General features: G+C 41.7%; 1 protein-coding gene across 1 annotated transcript in view; it reads right to left on the bottom strand.

Moving 5' to 3' along the window:
- The window catches only part of dipk1c (divergent protein kinase domain 1C), a gene marked incomplete at both ends in the record, with an annotated part of 82162 nt that overhangs the window by 14537 nt on the left and 53089 nt on the right, over positions 1 to 14536 (bottom strand). Inside the window, 4 exons of the mRNA XM_080751851.1 lie at positions 4527 to 4601; positions 8616 to 8780; positions 12589 to 12726; positions 14269 to 14416. Of these exons, the coding sequence (XP_080607977.1) occupies positions 4527 to 4601; positions 8616 to 8780; positions 12589 to 12726; positions 14269 to 14416 (526 nt within the window). The remainder of the gene's footprint in view (positions 1 to 4526; positions 4602 to 8615; positions 8781 to 12588; positions 12727 to 14268; positions 14417 to 14536) is intronic.

The following is a 14536-nucleotide window of genomic DNA, read 5'->3' as shown; positions in this document are numbered from 1 at the left end:
CGCCTCATGCAGCCATATTACTGTGTTATTACTGCCTCCCTACTGTCTTATGCAGCCTTATTACTAACCCTGGCCTTATTACTGCGTTATTGACTCCCTACTGCCTTATACAGCCGTATAACTGTGTTATTACTGCCTCCATACTGCCTTATGCAGCCTTTTTACTGAATTCCTGCTGCCTTACTTAGTTACTTTCCACCACTGCCTCTTTATAGGTTAGATGTTTGTCCGCTTATGACTGAATGATCTCATTGTAGGAGTGAACAAATGAACTGTACAATGCAGGATGTGGTAGGCCCTGTTGCAGCCCCGGTGGCCTAATGGATAAGGCACTGGCCTCCTAAGCCAGGGATTATGGGTTCGAGTCCCATCTGGGGTGACTCATAGCAGAGTGGCGCAGCGGAAGCGTGCTGGGCCCATAACCCAGAGGTCGATGGATCGAAACCATCCTCTGCTAACACAGTTTTAAACTAGAAAAGTACAGTCCTCAGAGAACACATCTCTGCCAGGCTAGGCTGTCTACACAGTGATGTGTCAGTCGTGAGCTGCAGCCATCAGGACACAGGAAGCTCTGGGGGAAACTGTTTGCATTGATGGTGCCTCCAATGGGCCGAGTTGAAAGCACTTTTGGGACGGGCACGCTATAGTCTAGAGACCCCTGAACATGGTCCTTTGGTGAGATTATTTTGGTGCCTTAATACAGACGGCTAGGACCTTATGCAGCCTTATTTCCTACTCCATAATTCCTTATGCACCCTATTACTGCATTATTACTGACTCCCTACCACCTCATGCAGCAGTATTACTGTGTTATTACTGACTCCCTACTGTCTTATGCAGCCTTATTACTAACCATTTCCTTATTACTGCGTTATTGACTCCCTACTGCCTTATAAAGCCTTATAACTGTGTTATTACTGCCTACTTGCAACCTGGTTATTATTGCTTATTACTGACCCCATTTTGCTTTATGCTGCCCTATTGCTGACTCCCCTTCTGCCTTATGTTGCCTTATTACTGACTGCATAATTCCTAATGCACCCTATTACTGCAGTATTACTGACTCCCTACCGCCTCATGCAGCAGTATTACTGTGTTATTACTGACTCCCTACTGTCTTATGCAGCCTTATTACTAACCATTGCCTTATTACTGCGTTATTGACTCCCTACTGCCTTATAAAGCCTTATAACTGCGTTATTACTGCCTCCATACTGCCTTATGCAGCCTTATTACTGACTTCATACTGCTTTACTTAGTTACTTTCCACCACTGCCTCTGCTATAGGCTAGATGTTTGTCCGCTTATGACTGGATGTTCTCATTGTAGTAATGAACAAATGAACAGTACAATACAGGTTGTGGTAGCCCTTGTTGCAGCCCCGGTGGCCTAATGGATAAGGCACTGGCCTCCTAAGCCAGGGATTATGGGTTCGAGTCCCATCTGGGGTGACTGATAGCAGAGTGGCGCAGCGGAAGCGTGCTGGGCCCATAACCCAGAGGTCGATGGATCGAAACCATCCTCTGCTAACACAGTTTTAAACTAGAAAAGTACAATCCTCAGAGAACACATCTCTGCCAGGCTAGGCTGTCTACACAGTGATGTGTCAGTCGTGAGCTGCAGCCATCAGGACACAGGAAGCTCTGGGGGAAACTGTTTGCATTGGTGTTGCCTCCAATGGGCCGAGTTGAAAGCACTTTTGGGACGGGCACTCTGAAGCCTACCCCTGAACATGGTCCTTTGGTGAGTTTATTTTGCACCCTTACTTCTAGGACCTTATGCAGCCTTATTAACGACTCCCTACTGCCTTATGCAGCCATATTATTAAGTCCTTACTGATCCCATACTGCCTTATGCAGCCTTATTAACGACTCCATACTGCATTATGCAGCCATATTATTAAGTCCTTACTGATCCCATACTGCCTTATGCAGCCTTATTATTGACTCCCCTTCTACCTTATGCTGCCTTATTACTGACTGCATAATTGTCTCCACCAGCCGAAGGCATGGGGGAGAGTATGTTTTCCTCTCCGTCCGTGCGTGCGTCCGTCCGTCCGTGCGTCTGTGCGTCCTCGCAGTTTGTGAGCGCCAAATCTCAGTCGCCGTTGGCCCGGTCGCTGCCAAAGTGAGCACACACATTCCCTGGATGCCAATCTAGAACCTCTGCCCTAAATTTTTCAAATGGGCCTTTTCTAGCGCCAACTAGTGGCCGATGTTTGCTAAACACATTTCTGTGCACTACTCTTACAGATTTTGTCCAAAAATCCTACAAATCGGTAGGCAATATCTCGACAGTCATGTGATCGACACGGATCTGTCCGATTTTGCATATTCCATCCTGATTGGCTAAGATTGGCTTCCAAAGTTTGTGGGATTGAGCCATTTGAACAAAATGCCTCAAATAACAAACGCAAAGTGCAATTATCATGAAATCGCGCACACACGTTCCCACTAGGCCGAGGAAGAAATGCCACGTATTTTTTTTAATCAGCCTCATGGTGGTGCTATAACAGCCCGATTTGTGATTTTACCTATAACTCCACCGATCAGTTTCAAACTTTGTAAGCGCACTCCCTAGAGGCTAAGGATAAACCTTTGCCCTGCATTTTTCACATCAGCCTTTTATAGCGCCACCTTTGGGCCGACTTATGTAAAACACATTTTTGGATATTACTCCTTGAGATTTTATCCAAAAATCATGCAAATCGGTACACAGTATCTCTATAGTCATGTGATCAAGTCCGATCCGTCTGATATTTCATATTCCATCCTGATTGGCTAATATTAGCTTCCAAAGTTTGCAGGATTGCTCCGTTTTTGAACAAAATGCCTCAAATCATCAACGCAGCTTGCGATTACCGTGACATTTGCCACACATATTCCCACTAGGTCAAGGAACAAATGCTACCTTTTTAACATTGTCCTGTTATAGCGCCACCAGTAGGTAGACTTTAGCAAAACACATTTTTGGAACACAATGCTTGAAATCATGCATGCAGCGTCCGATTGCCATGAAAGATCTAAGGTGAAGAACATATGCCACCCTTTTTACATTGGCCTATTATACAGTAGCACCACCAGGACGCACGGCCTGGTGGAGACCTGTGCTCGGAAGAGCACTGCTTCTAGTTCCTTATGCACCCTATTACTGCATTATTACTGACTCCCTACCGCCTCATGCAGCCATATTACTGTGTTATTACTGCCTCCCTACTGTCTTATGCAGCCTTATTACTAACCCTTGCCTTATTACTGCGTTATTGACTCCCTACTGCCTTATAAAGCCTAAAAACATGTTATTACTGCCTCCATACTGCCTTATTCAGCCTTATTACCGAATTCCTACTGCCTTACTTAGTTAGTTTCCACCACTGCCTCTGCTATAGGCTAGATGTTTGTCCGCTTATGACTGAATGATCTCATTGTAGGAGTGAACAAATGAACAGTACAATACAGGTTGTGGTAGCTCCTGTTGCAGCCCCGGTGGCCTAATGGCCTAGGACCTTATGCAGCCTTATTAACGACTCCATACTGCCTTATGCAGCCATATTATTAAGTCCTTACTGATCCCATACTGCCTTATGCAGCCTTATTATTGACTCTCTACTCTACTGCCTTATGTTGCCTTATTACTGACTCCCTACTCCATAATTCCTTATGCACCCTATTACTGCATTATTACTGACTCCCTACCGCCTCATGCAGCCATATTACTGTGTTATTACTGCCTCCCTACTGTCTTATGCAGCCTTATTACTAACCCTGGCCTTATTACTGCGTTATTGACTCCCTACTGCCTTATACAGCCGTATAACTGTGTTATTACTGCCTCCATACTGCCTTATGCAGCCTTTTTACTGAATTCCTGCTGCCTTACTTAGTTAGTTTCCACCACTGCCTCTTTATAGGTTAGATGTTTGTCCGCTTATGACTGAATGATCTCATTGTAGGAGTGAACAAATGAACAGTACAATGCAGGCTGTGGTAGGCCCTGTTGCAGCCCCGGTGGCCTAATGGATAAGGCACTGGCCTCCTAAGCCAGGGATTATGGGTTCGAGTCCCATCTGGGGTGACTGATAGCAGAGTGGCGCAGCGGAAGCGTGCTGGGCCCATAACCCAGAGGTCGATGGATCGAAACCATCCTCTGCTAACACAGTTTTAAACTAGAAAAGTACAGTCCTCAGAGAACACATCTCTGCCAGGCTAGGCTGTCTACACAGTGATGTGTCAGTCGTGAGCTGCTGCCATCAGGACACAGGAAGCTCTGAGGGAAACTGTTTGCATTGGTGGTGCCTCCAATGGGCCGAGTTGAAAGCACTTTGGGACGGTCACTCTGAGTCTGAACCCTACCCCTGAACATGGTCCTTTGGTGAGTTTATTTTGCTCCCTTAATACAGATTTGTAGGACCTTATGCAGCCTTATTACAGACTCCATACTGCCTAATGCTGCATCATTAATATTTTCGTCAGTTTGTCAAATTCTAATAGCTGTGTTGTGAATTTAATGAAGAGATATGAAGCTACCTGGAGAGGAAGACCTGCCTTGGCCCCCAACAGAGTAGGAGAAAACCATGACCTGAAGATCTTCTCACATATAACCTGAGGAGAGAAGAGGAGAGGAGAGGAGAACATAAACACATGAAATAATAGTTGCAAACATGCACAGTCGTGTATTTCCTGATGAAGCTAATGTTTGAAAGTAGAACAAAGAACAACATTTTTTTCAAGTTCCAGACAGTGTGCAGGTCCTTTTTCTTTGGTATCATTATCATAGATTCCCTCCTGAATATATATGTCGCGGTTTGTTAGAGAAACAGGACGGTCGAGAAACGGAGCACTTGTGGTGCCGCACGGGGCGGAACAAGCGGTCGCCCACAACAACGTCCTCCAGGCGGAGCCACTCGATTGTCCACGACATTGCAAGCGGCGCGAAGGCCAGCGGCGCGAAGGCCGCGCGGCCGGCGGAGCGCCGCGCGAGTTACGAAGCCGTGGTGAATGCAATCGTTATATTTATGCCCAGGCCGTAAGGCCTGGGCAAGCCCACGATAAACGCTCATAGTAAGCTAATGGCTAAGCTAATGGCTAAACACCGCCCAGCTAGGCTAGTAAATAAAGAAAGAGAGTCGCAAACGAGTGACGTCAGCGCCTGCACTAGTGAATGGCTGTCTATGGGCTGTCGTCGCCATCTGGTGGTGATTAGTGTGTGGTGAACACAAAACAAGCGCTCTTACAATGAACGTCCTGAGTTACCTAAACATACTGTAACATATACACTTTCTGTTACCAACCTTTGAGGTGTGCATCGGCCTCAAAAAATACAAATATTAATTATACAATGTATATATACTAGTCCTGTTCACACCTGGTTACATTTGGCTTCACAGCCACACACTGGAGTGGCTTAATTACATTACAATGCCAACAAAAGACTATTGATATTGTCTATGTTATGGTCCAAAAGTACAGTTTGACAGGAGATGCATGGAGACGGCCCTAAAGTATTTTCAAATATGGCCCCCTTTGAAAGAAGTCTGGACACCGCTGGTCTATTCAATGCCTCTATTCTACGTGGACGTACAATGGAGAGGTCACCAGGGGTTACCAGAGGTTACCAGGGGTCACTAAAGGTCATTAAGTGATGAGGAGACACCTGTGAACCCTCAGATGGACCAATAGCACAGAACATCAACACTTCTTGTCTGGGCTAATGTCTTCTCCTCTCCCTTCATGTCCTTCCTTCTCCTATAGCCTCTCTCTTCTTCTAGCCTTCTCTCCATCTTGTGTTCTTCTGTTTCATGCCTCATTTGTTTCTTCTTTCCTTTCATCTTAAATCTCTCTTCCTCTCCCCCTTTCTCTCCTGCATCATGTGTCTACCAGCCTATATCTCGAACCGTAGGTCGAGTGATGAAAATCTTTTCAGCCCATCATGGATTCCTTTGATCCTAACGCAACTCCACATTAAATGCCATTTGTGCCAGACTCGATTTTCCGCCATTTCACGTTTTCTTCAAAACACACTTTTTGCAACTATCTGCACCCCGATGAGTGCACTTTCTTAGGTGTGATTCAGCTCAATAATGAAATCTAATTGAACCCCTTTGAATTTTAATCCACTGAAATACCGATGAGTCTTTCCCAAAGACGGAGCCATATTTGGAAGTAAGCGTACACAAGCACCGCGGAATAACGATGGGAGACACATCCGTGTGACCAGGTCATGTGTGACATGTGATACGTCAAACCTAACCGCCCAGCGTTGAGACCCTTATCTATATGGAGACTATCTTCACGGTGATGATGGTAGCAGAGGCCTGCGGAGGTTGGGTTACGATCATTGTTTCCGTTTAGGGGACAGGAGGATGACAGCGTCACACTGACAGTGATGATAACTGACCAGCTCTCATTACTATTGTGTCTGTGTAGGATACAGAGCTTCTGTTGATCATTTTTTAGAACACAAAAACTGTGTAAATATTTCTCGTTTCATTATTTCTTATATTCTCATCATTTCAACGTACTTGAATGAAGATGACTCTTATTCCGATAATATAAGTTATGATAATTCATTAGTCTTTGCTTGGTATTGTGCTATTGTATTACTTGGTCCAATATCATTATTATTGTTATGCAATTGTTATTCTGTAGCAGTTTAAAGTAATGGCTCATGTAGCCTACATTTTAAAGTATAGACAATACATATATAAATCATATTAATCATAACATTGATTGACTCAATTAACACATTATCCTTATTCTTATTATAAATAATAACTACAACAACAATAATAATAATAATAATATATATTTCTTTGTATCTTTAATGCACTTTATATTTGAAACAAATCTCAAAGTATTCTTACAATATGTGTATGTCAAAAAAAGTGGCATACAATTTGCAAATTACACACAACCTAACTACAGTACACTACTAGAAAAAGAGTAAAAAAAAATGTAAAGATACGTTTTCCAAGAAAAAATCCCCTCGACTTATGTCTTTAGTTTTAAATTAATTACTTTTACATTAATTATAATTTACAATGTACTTCTCTTATGCAGCGCGACAAAATGTAGGAACAGTGTAAATGTCATGATCACAGGGTAACTGTCATATAACAGCAAATTAAATTAAATGCTACAAACGAATTAATGGATTTATGGATTTGGTACGCAGTGAAATAGCGCCGTCCAAAATGTAAGATACGTGTAAATGTCACAAACATTCGTCAACTAACGACAGGGTAAATGCTCACGTAATTTTAGAGACAAAGAAACACTATTTATTGCAACAATGTAATTAATCAGTCAACAGCATAAATGAAGCCGATTATTTGAAAACACACCAACTGTCAGCTCTACGGCAATTCTGAAGCAATTTACCGGTATGTTATTTTCAGGGCTGTCATGACTATGTTATTTAAAATTATGACGATTTTTGTGATTAACTAAATTAATTCGTTATTACATTAATTAAATGGCATTGAACATTAATTGGAACACATACAGAGCCATCTAAAAAAATATTGTGTAAAAAAGCAACAGATACCATTGCACCTCAAATCATCACTGACTGCTCAATCTTATCACTCTGACTTCAGAAGGTTGACATTTCTGTATTATAAATCCTTGTTTTGTGTGGTCTTGTGTAATATTGTAATATTTTGAGATATAGATTTTTGATTTTTGTAAATCACAAATTCACAGGGCAGATAACACAAATAACGTTGATATGAGTGACTGACATCTTTCAAAACTTTATAGGCTAGATTCTAAAAGATGTGAAAATATAAAACATAGCTGATCGATGTGACACGTTTAATACTTGTAGATCTGCTTTTTCTGCAATATTTTTGAAAATGTATGAAAACAAAATCTTTCATTATGGAAACGATGTTGACAATAATGCAGAATATTTGTGATTATTTCAAATAATGGCTATTTGGCAATTACGTAATAATTGTGACAGGCCTATCACTCACGCTGTTTAACTCAGAGAGTGTACACACGACTGAGACACATTACAACTCAGAATTCCACTTGTGTACAGCTGTGTTCTCAAAATTGTTCATCTCAAGGACCTCCAAATTGATGGATATTTGATGCACATCTAGTTGATTTATAAACCTGCATTTGGAAGCATTGTGAAAGATGAACTTAATTACAGGAAAGTAATTGTTAGTTACATCTGAAATAGTTTTGTACCAGAGCCCCCCAAAAGAAAATATTAATTCTGTGTAAAATAAAAAAGATATCTAAATTATTCAAAAATGTCCAATACTTTCAAGATGGAAAAATTAAAAAAAGCAATAACTTTGACTTAAAAAAAACTGAGATGTACAATCTCGCAGTGCGGCCCAAATGCGTTGGGAAGAGTTTAGTGCATTCATTTGTTTGTTTGTTGTTGTTGTTGTTTTAATTTAATTAGTAGGCTACTGTTAGCAAAGAGAATGGAGTTGATTTTACTGACATAGAATTAGGGAAATCCCCTTTTAATTTTTTTAATTTTAGAGTGTAATTAATTAAGGAAAGGTGTTGCATACATGACTCTGGAAATAAGGAAATGGACACATTGTTTTACCATCTACTAAATCCATAAGGGCGTGGTGTTAGCAGTACCTGCAGGTTGGTGTTGGAGCGCTGGGGGCTGCACCTGCTCTTCACTCGGTCACACCTGGACACACAGTCAAAGAAGTTACAGTCCTCATCACTGGTGCAGTTCTGGTCCAAGATGTCTCTCATCTTAGGCTCAAAGAACGCCATGTCCACATCTATAGCCACCACCTGAGAGAGAGAGAGAGAGAGAGAGAGAGAGAGAGAGAGAGAGAGAGAGAAAGAGAGAAGGAGGGAGGGAGAGAGGTTTGTGTTTGAAAGATTCAGTTTCATTTTGAATAATTTCAACGACAGATATTGTAGGCTACTTTTGACTCCACTACATTACTAGGAGGGGGAAAAGTGCATTATGAATTAACCACCTAAACACTATTTCACTATTGATATTTATTTGTACAGTAATGTTTGACAGAGCAACTTTGACTTGTTGTAGTTGAATAATATCTGACCAGGCTTTAAAGTTATACCATGTAACTTTTTTTATTAAAAACAAATCTTAAAATTGTCCTAACTGTTAAATCGCTAAAGTTTTAGAACACCCACTCCGTTATTTTCAGCTTATAAAGCCTTCTCTTTATATGTTTTCTATGATCCTGGCCGGGGTCCGGTTTTCACGGAAAAATAACGTCATCTGCATCATCTGTATACATTGTGTATACGTTGGCCAATCACATCGCGGATCATACACACATGATACACTACCGGCCAATCACAGCTTATCTGCCGTGTCTTCAGGAAGTAGCCTCGCTCAGCTACAGTGTTTACCATGGTGAAGGATTCTTAACCTCTTAATCCCCAAATCCTGGCCAGAAAATTACGTTCTACCATGCGTTCTACCCCTCCACGGATTTGTATCGGTCGCGGTGGTTTGCGGCGCCGCTCCGGTGGTCCGCGGCGGTGGTCCGCGACGACTCCGGGCGAAAAACGGACGAAAAAAGCAATACCGCTACTGACCACTAGTTTAGCAACTTACACTATATAGCTTTAAGTATACTTTGACTCAAAACCCACGGGCCCCCCTAGTGGTGAAAATAAAATTTGTTTTCAATAGGCCTAAATAAAAATAGCCCATATTATCTACATATAAATTCATAGGCTATTATTATTATATATGTATTTTGTCATTTCCGATATATTAGGGGTCTCTACTCTCCTAATCTGTGGGCCCCCTCACAACAGTACAAAAGCTTTTATTTTCGCATTATCGCGAGGAAGCGCCAATCATAAACATCCGGTAATGTGCTATTCAAATTTGTCAGTCAACTTGTTAACAAGTGAAAGATGAAGGGAAACAAACAATTTCAGAGGCAGATGTTGACAGCTTTAGTTACCAGTTCTTGGAGATTTAGAGATTTACAGGAATGTTATACTTGTAACAGTATTTCTACAGTGTGGTATTGATACTTAAAATATTAATGTATTCCACCACTGTGTGTTTGCTGTACTATGTAGCTGCAAAGAGCAGAGCCTTATTAGTGCTCTTACTGTATGCTCCCAGCATAGTGAGCGTTTTGCTCATTAAACATGCAAAGATATTCAGTAAAAACACAACTCTGTTTGTGATGCCTCTGCTAGCGCTGTTAAATATGATCGCTCAATATATATGGCCAAGTATATAGGGTATAAAAGGCTCTCGACCCTTAAGAAGTTTGCCAGCAAACAATTAACGTTTACTGCTTGCCAGCCATGCATTGTGTGCAAACAGCTTGTTATACAGCTGCAAAAGGTGGGTAATTTGCCTGCAAAACATTTTAGTATTCCTCAGCAAAAAGTGCATGATCAACTCCTAACTTCTTACAAAACAATAAGCTCACACTAACCTGGAATTCTTGGGCTTGGCATAGGCAAGACCGCCCCGCCCCCCCTCCAATAAATAGATATGCTTACAAAAATAATACAATTTCCAAAATGTTCTAATATTTGCAAGACAAATATAACAAAGACACATTGCATGGATGCACCTGGGACGTATCCTCAGTGATGTGTAGTGAAGGTCATAGGGGTTTCGGGTCTCGCAATATCATACCCCTCACTCAGGTGACCCAGCCGCCCAGTAGCTACCCACAATCAGTCCCATTAGGAAAGACCACACTCCACTGCTCCGATACTACTCTGCCGAGGCTGGGAGAGGCAATCTGGCATGTGGAAGACTCCCATTAACACTTAATTCAGGAGCATTGGGTTCCTGACTGGCCCTCCTAAAGGCCTCAGCGTGGGTTTGTTGGGCCTCTTCCTCACGGAAGACACAGGCTGGGGTGCCACTGAACCCATACTCATCCCGGGTGCCGTCTACATTCCGGCTGTCATCCGTCTCTCTGGTGTATATGTTGCAAATATTCTAACACAATATATAAAAGAAATATTACTATTTGTTATAAGTAAAAAGAAGAAGAAGAAGCCAGACCTATAAGCTCATAATATATTGCAATGTGGCGGCATGCTGTGAGCTTGTCAGTATTTAACAAAAGCCTTTTTATTAGAGTATATAGCTATTGTGCAGGTGTGACTTCTCTGCTTTGTCACTGCCAACTCCAGTATGAATGAAGTTATCGACTGAAACTTTTAGTTTTTACCTTCAGCCGGCAGACAGACAGCACAGTGTAGCACTGGACTGTTAGTTTAAATGATGCATTTCTCATTTCTCCGGAGTTATTCAATATATCGATCGGCTCCTCTGAGCTTTTCATCTTCAAAACTACAAGCTCAGCTGCTGCTGGAACGGCTTCTATTTCAGTCGATTATCACCCAGACAATCTCTTTGATGTTTCTGTGTTAAAATGCTGCCGCTTTCCTTTATCTGGTTTTCTGAACACACTGCTCTGTGTGGAACAAAGACTGTGTGTGTCTCCAGGCTCAGACACGTAGACAGAGAGCAACTTATACACCAGGAGTTACCTCCAGTTGACTTCCTTGAGTGAAAAAGTGTTTGGCTCTGCACGGGAGGGGCGCTAGGGATGTATAGCGATATTACGTGAGTGCGTGTCTCGTTACCAAGTTTCTTCTGTTGCCTTCCTATTCTTTCTGCAATACAGTCAGAGGGAATGGCCTTGTAAGAATACACAATAATCAGAGTCGGAACCCAGGGCATTCATGCTCTACATTATATATAATGCTGACATGACACGCACGCACCGACGCATTAATTCCATATTTTGAGCAGGGTCTCACTGTATATTTCCTGGTCTAATGGTGCCTCTTAAGTTATACAGTTTACAGTACTTCTTCATCTTAAAGCTAGGGTAAGTGAATATTTTTATAAAGCAGTTTCATTTTTATAGTGTTCCAGTTCCAATTTTGTCTGCTCATTTATTTGTGTCAACACTTCCAATTCCAAATAATTAATCTGTATCCTGAGGCTGAACTAGAAAAGAGTTTCAAGCCAAACATTTTTATATAAAATACAATTTGTCAACTCTTCCTGTATCCGACTGTCATGGGGTCCTGAATTGAGTGCAGCTGGTCATGGCTGAAACTGGAGACCAAAACTGAGGTTAAAAGGACAACAGCTTATCTTTGTTGTCGGTGGAAACCTTGTATGTCCAGAAAACTGGAAATGGATAAAAATACAGTAGGCCTAACCTGTTTTCCAATGCTGTTTTGTATTTGTATTATGTTGCTTCTATGAAAAGCCACATATACACTTAACCTGTTGTCCCTATTTTGGGCATGTCATTATAGCCTTGCGCCTTGTTATTTATTCATATCAGGTCGCACTTGTTGGTGGTGACGTCACCATGAATGCTGCTCCCTCATTGGCTAAAAGCCCTGCCTTTATACTGTCAGACGGAAACAGACGGCACAGAACACAGTACTTGCACACTCTGCTGGCGCAAGAATTAACCAGCCTACAAACAAGTGTGTGTGTGTGTGTGTGTGTGTGTGTGTGTGTGTGTGTGTGTGTGTGTGTGTGTGCGTGTGCGTGTGCGTGTGCGTGTGCGTGTGCGTGTGTGCATGAGTTTGTGCGTTACATTCGTCTCACCGTCAGGTCCTTCCTGATTGCAAAGTTCTCAGGTTTGACGTCACACAGGTGCAGCCGGTGAGTGAAGTCCTGGTCAAAGTGACGCACCATGTGCAGGAAACTGAGAGCGATGCGATGCACCATGTCCCTGTTGGACCACCTGGACCCAGAGCCCGACCACACACCCCCTGTCTGGAGCAAGCACAGTATAGTATATTAACCCACAAAAAACTGTTTTCTGAAATCTTGCTACATCAGTGGTTCTTTTTTCAAAAATAGCAGATCAGATCTACAATGCCATGGCTGCATGAGCTTGTATATCTGCTATTTTTGAATAGCCAAAGCATAAAATAATGGTTAAATTGGTTAAAATCTAAAAGGACACAGATGCTTTCCGGTTCCCTGCAAGGCCCAGCGATGCTTTTTGGCAAAAAGAATTAAATCATTTTTTAAAAAATGTTATAATTCCTGTTCTTTTTTGACATTAACATCACCATTAAATCCTATTGTTTAGAATTACAATGCCATTGGCCACGATATTTGCATATAAATACCCCCCACAGAGGCTGACATTCACACCTCCCAGAGAAGTTGAAATTCCAGCGTCTGGACGAACAACATCTCACTTTTTAACTGAAGCTACTCCTCACAAAAACATAAGTATTAAAAATGCCTGTAATTTTTTTTTTTTTTGGCGATCATTAGAATGTCTAGATTAGAACATGTGCATATGTTATTATTGTGAAAAATATCCCCAAAGCATGATTTATGATTTATTACTTATGGCTATAAAACCTTACAAAAACATTATTAATTTTTAAACATTACATTTTCCTCTGATTAGGACTCCTACAACACCATCTGATTTTATTCAATTTTTTCTGGCAAGTAGAAATTAATTCGGGTCTTGCAGGGTTAATGGGTTAAAGCCTGCCAGGGCAGCCAAAGTTCCCAGGTTCAATTCCAGGCCCTCGGAAATGTGTCAAAGTGTCCCAGAGCAAGACTAACTAATGGCTGCTCACTGTTCCCAGAGAACGCATTTCACGTACATGTATGTGCAGTGGAAAAATAAAATAAAAAAGCCCAAGGAGTGGGGACAAAAAAATTATTTTAATAACAAAGAATTACTTCCCTCTTATACCCTGGATTTGAACCTGGTTTCCTTCACAAGTGCTGACATTTTTACCATTGAGCTAATAGATCCTGCTTGCTTGCTCGGGGGATACATTCACGATCTAATGTCAGGGAGACAAAATACAACCACCCCAAGGTTATGTTGTATTACGGTACAGATGTGCCATTTCAAAACTTCCCACGTCCTAGGCTAGCTGCCATTCGCAAGGCAGTAGATTTTCAGTGGATTGGCAGAACACTGAGCTTGTAGATCATCTATTTTTGCTATTTTGATGACCCTCTCTGACTTCAAAGTTTAAATCTACCTATGAAGGTGGATTCTGCTTTTCAATGGGAATGGATTGGTTTCTTGCCATTTGGAAGTTTCTGCAAAAAATAAAGGAAACAAGCTGTAAAACCAGAAGACTCGAAACAGCACATCTGTACTCGGTCTACCATACAGATTGGCCAAAATGACAATTTATTGATAAATAGTTACATGGTGCCGCTTTAACTGAAATAAAAATAAAAACAAGGCTTTACAAAAAATGTATTACACCAAATGGAAACATTCTAAACTAAAGTAACCTTGGCCTGGAGCCCAGGGATGGACAACTCGTCCAGGGAGAAGATGTTCTGGTCCCAGGCATGTCCTGCAGACAGATACTCCACAGCATAGAAGTGACCACATGTACCCAACACCTTAGCTACATGGATGCTTAGGTCCTGGAGCACCCTGGGAGAGGAGAGGAGAGACAAATGAGGATCATTTACGGTGTCAAGCATAGAAGACTTTTGTTAGACGAGTTACAAATTGCAGACAGGTGCTCTCTTATGGCGGTTTTGAAGGAGGGTA

Source organism: Nannobrachium achirus (assembly GCF_963921795.1).
Source record: "Nannobrachium achirus genome assembly, chromosome: 21".
NCBI classification, from domain to species: Eukaryota; Metazoa; Chordata; class Actinopteri; order Myctophiformes; family Myctophidae; genus Nannobrachium; species Nannobrachium achirus.
Note: the sequence above shows the minus strand (reverse complement) of the source record. Positions and strands in the feature narration are given on the sequence as shown.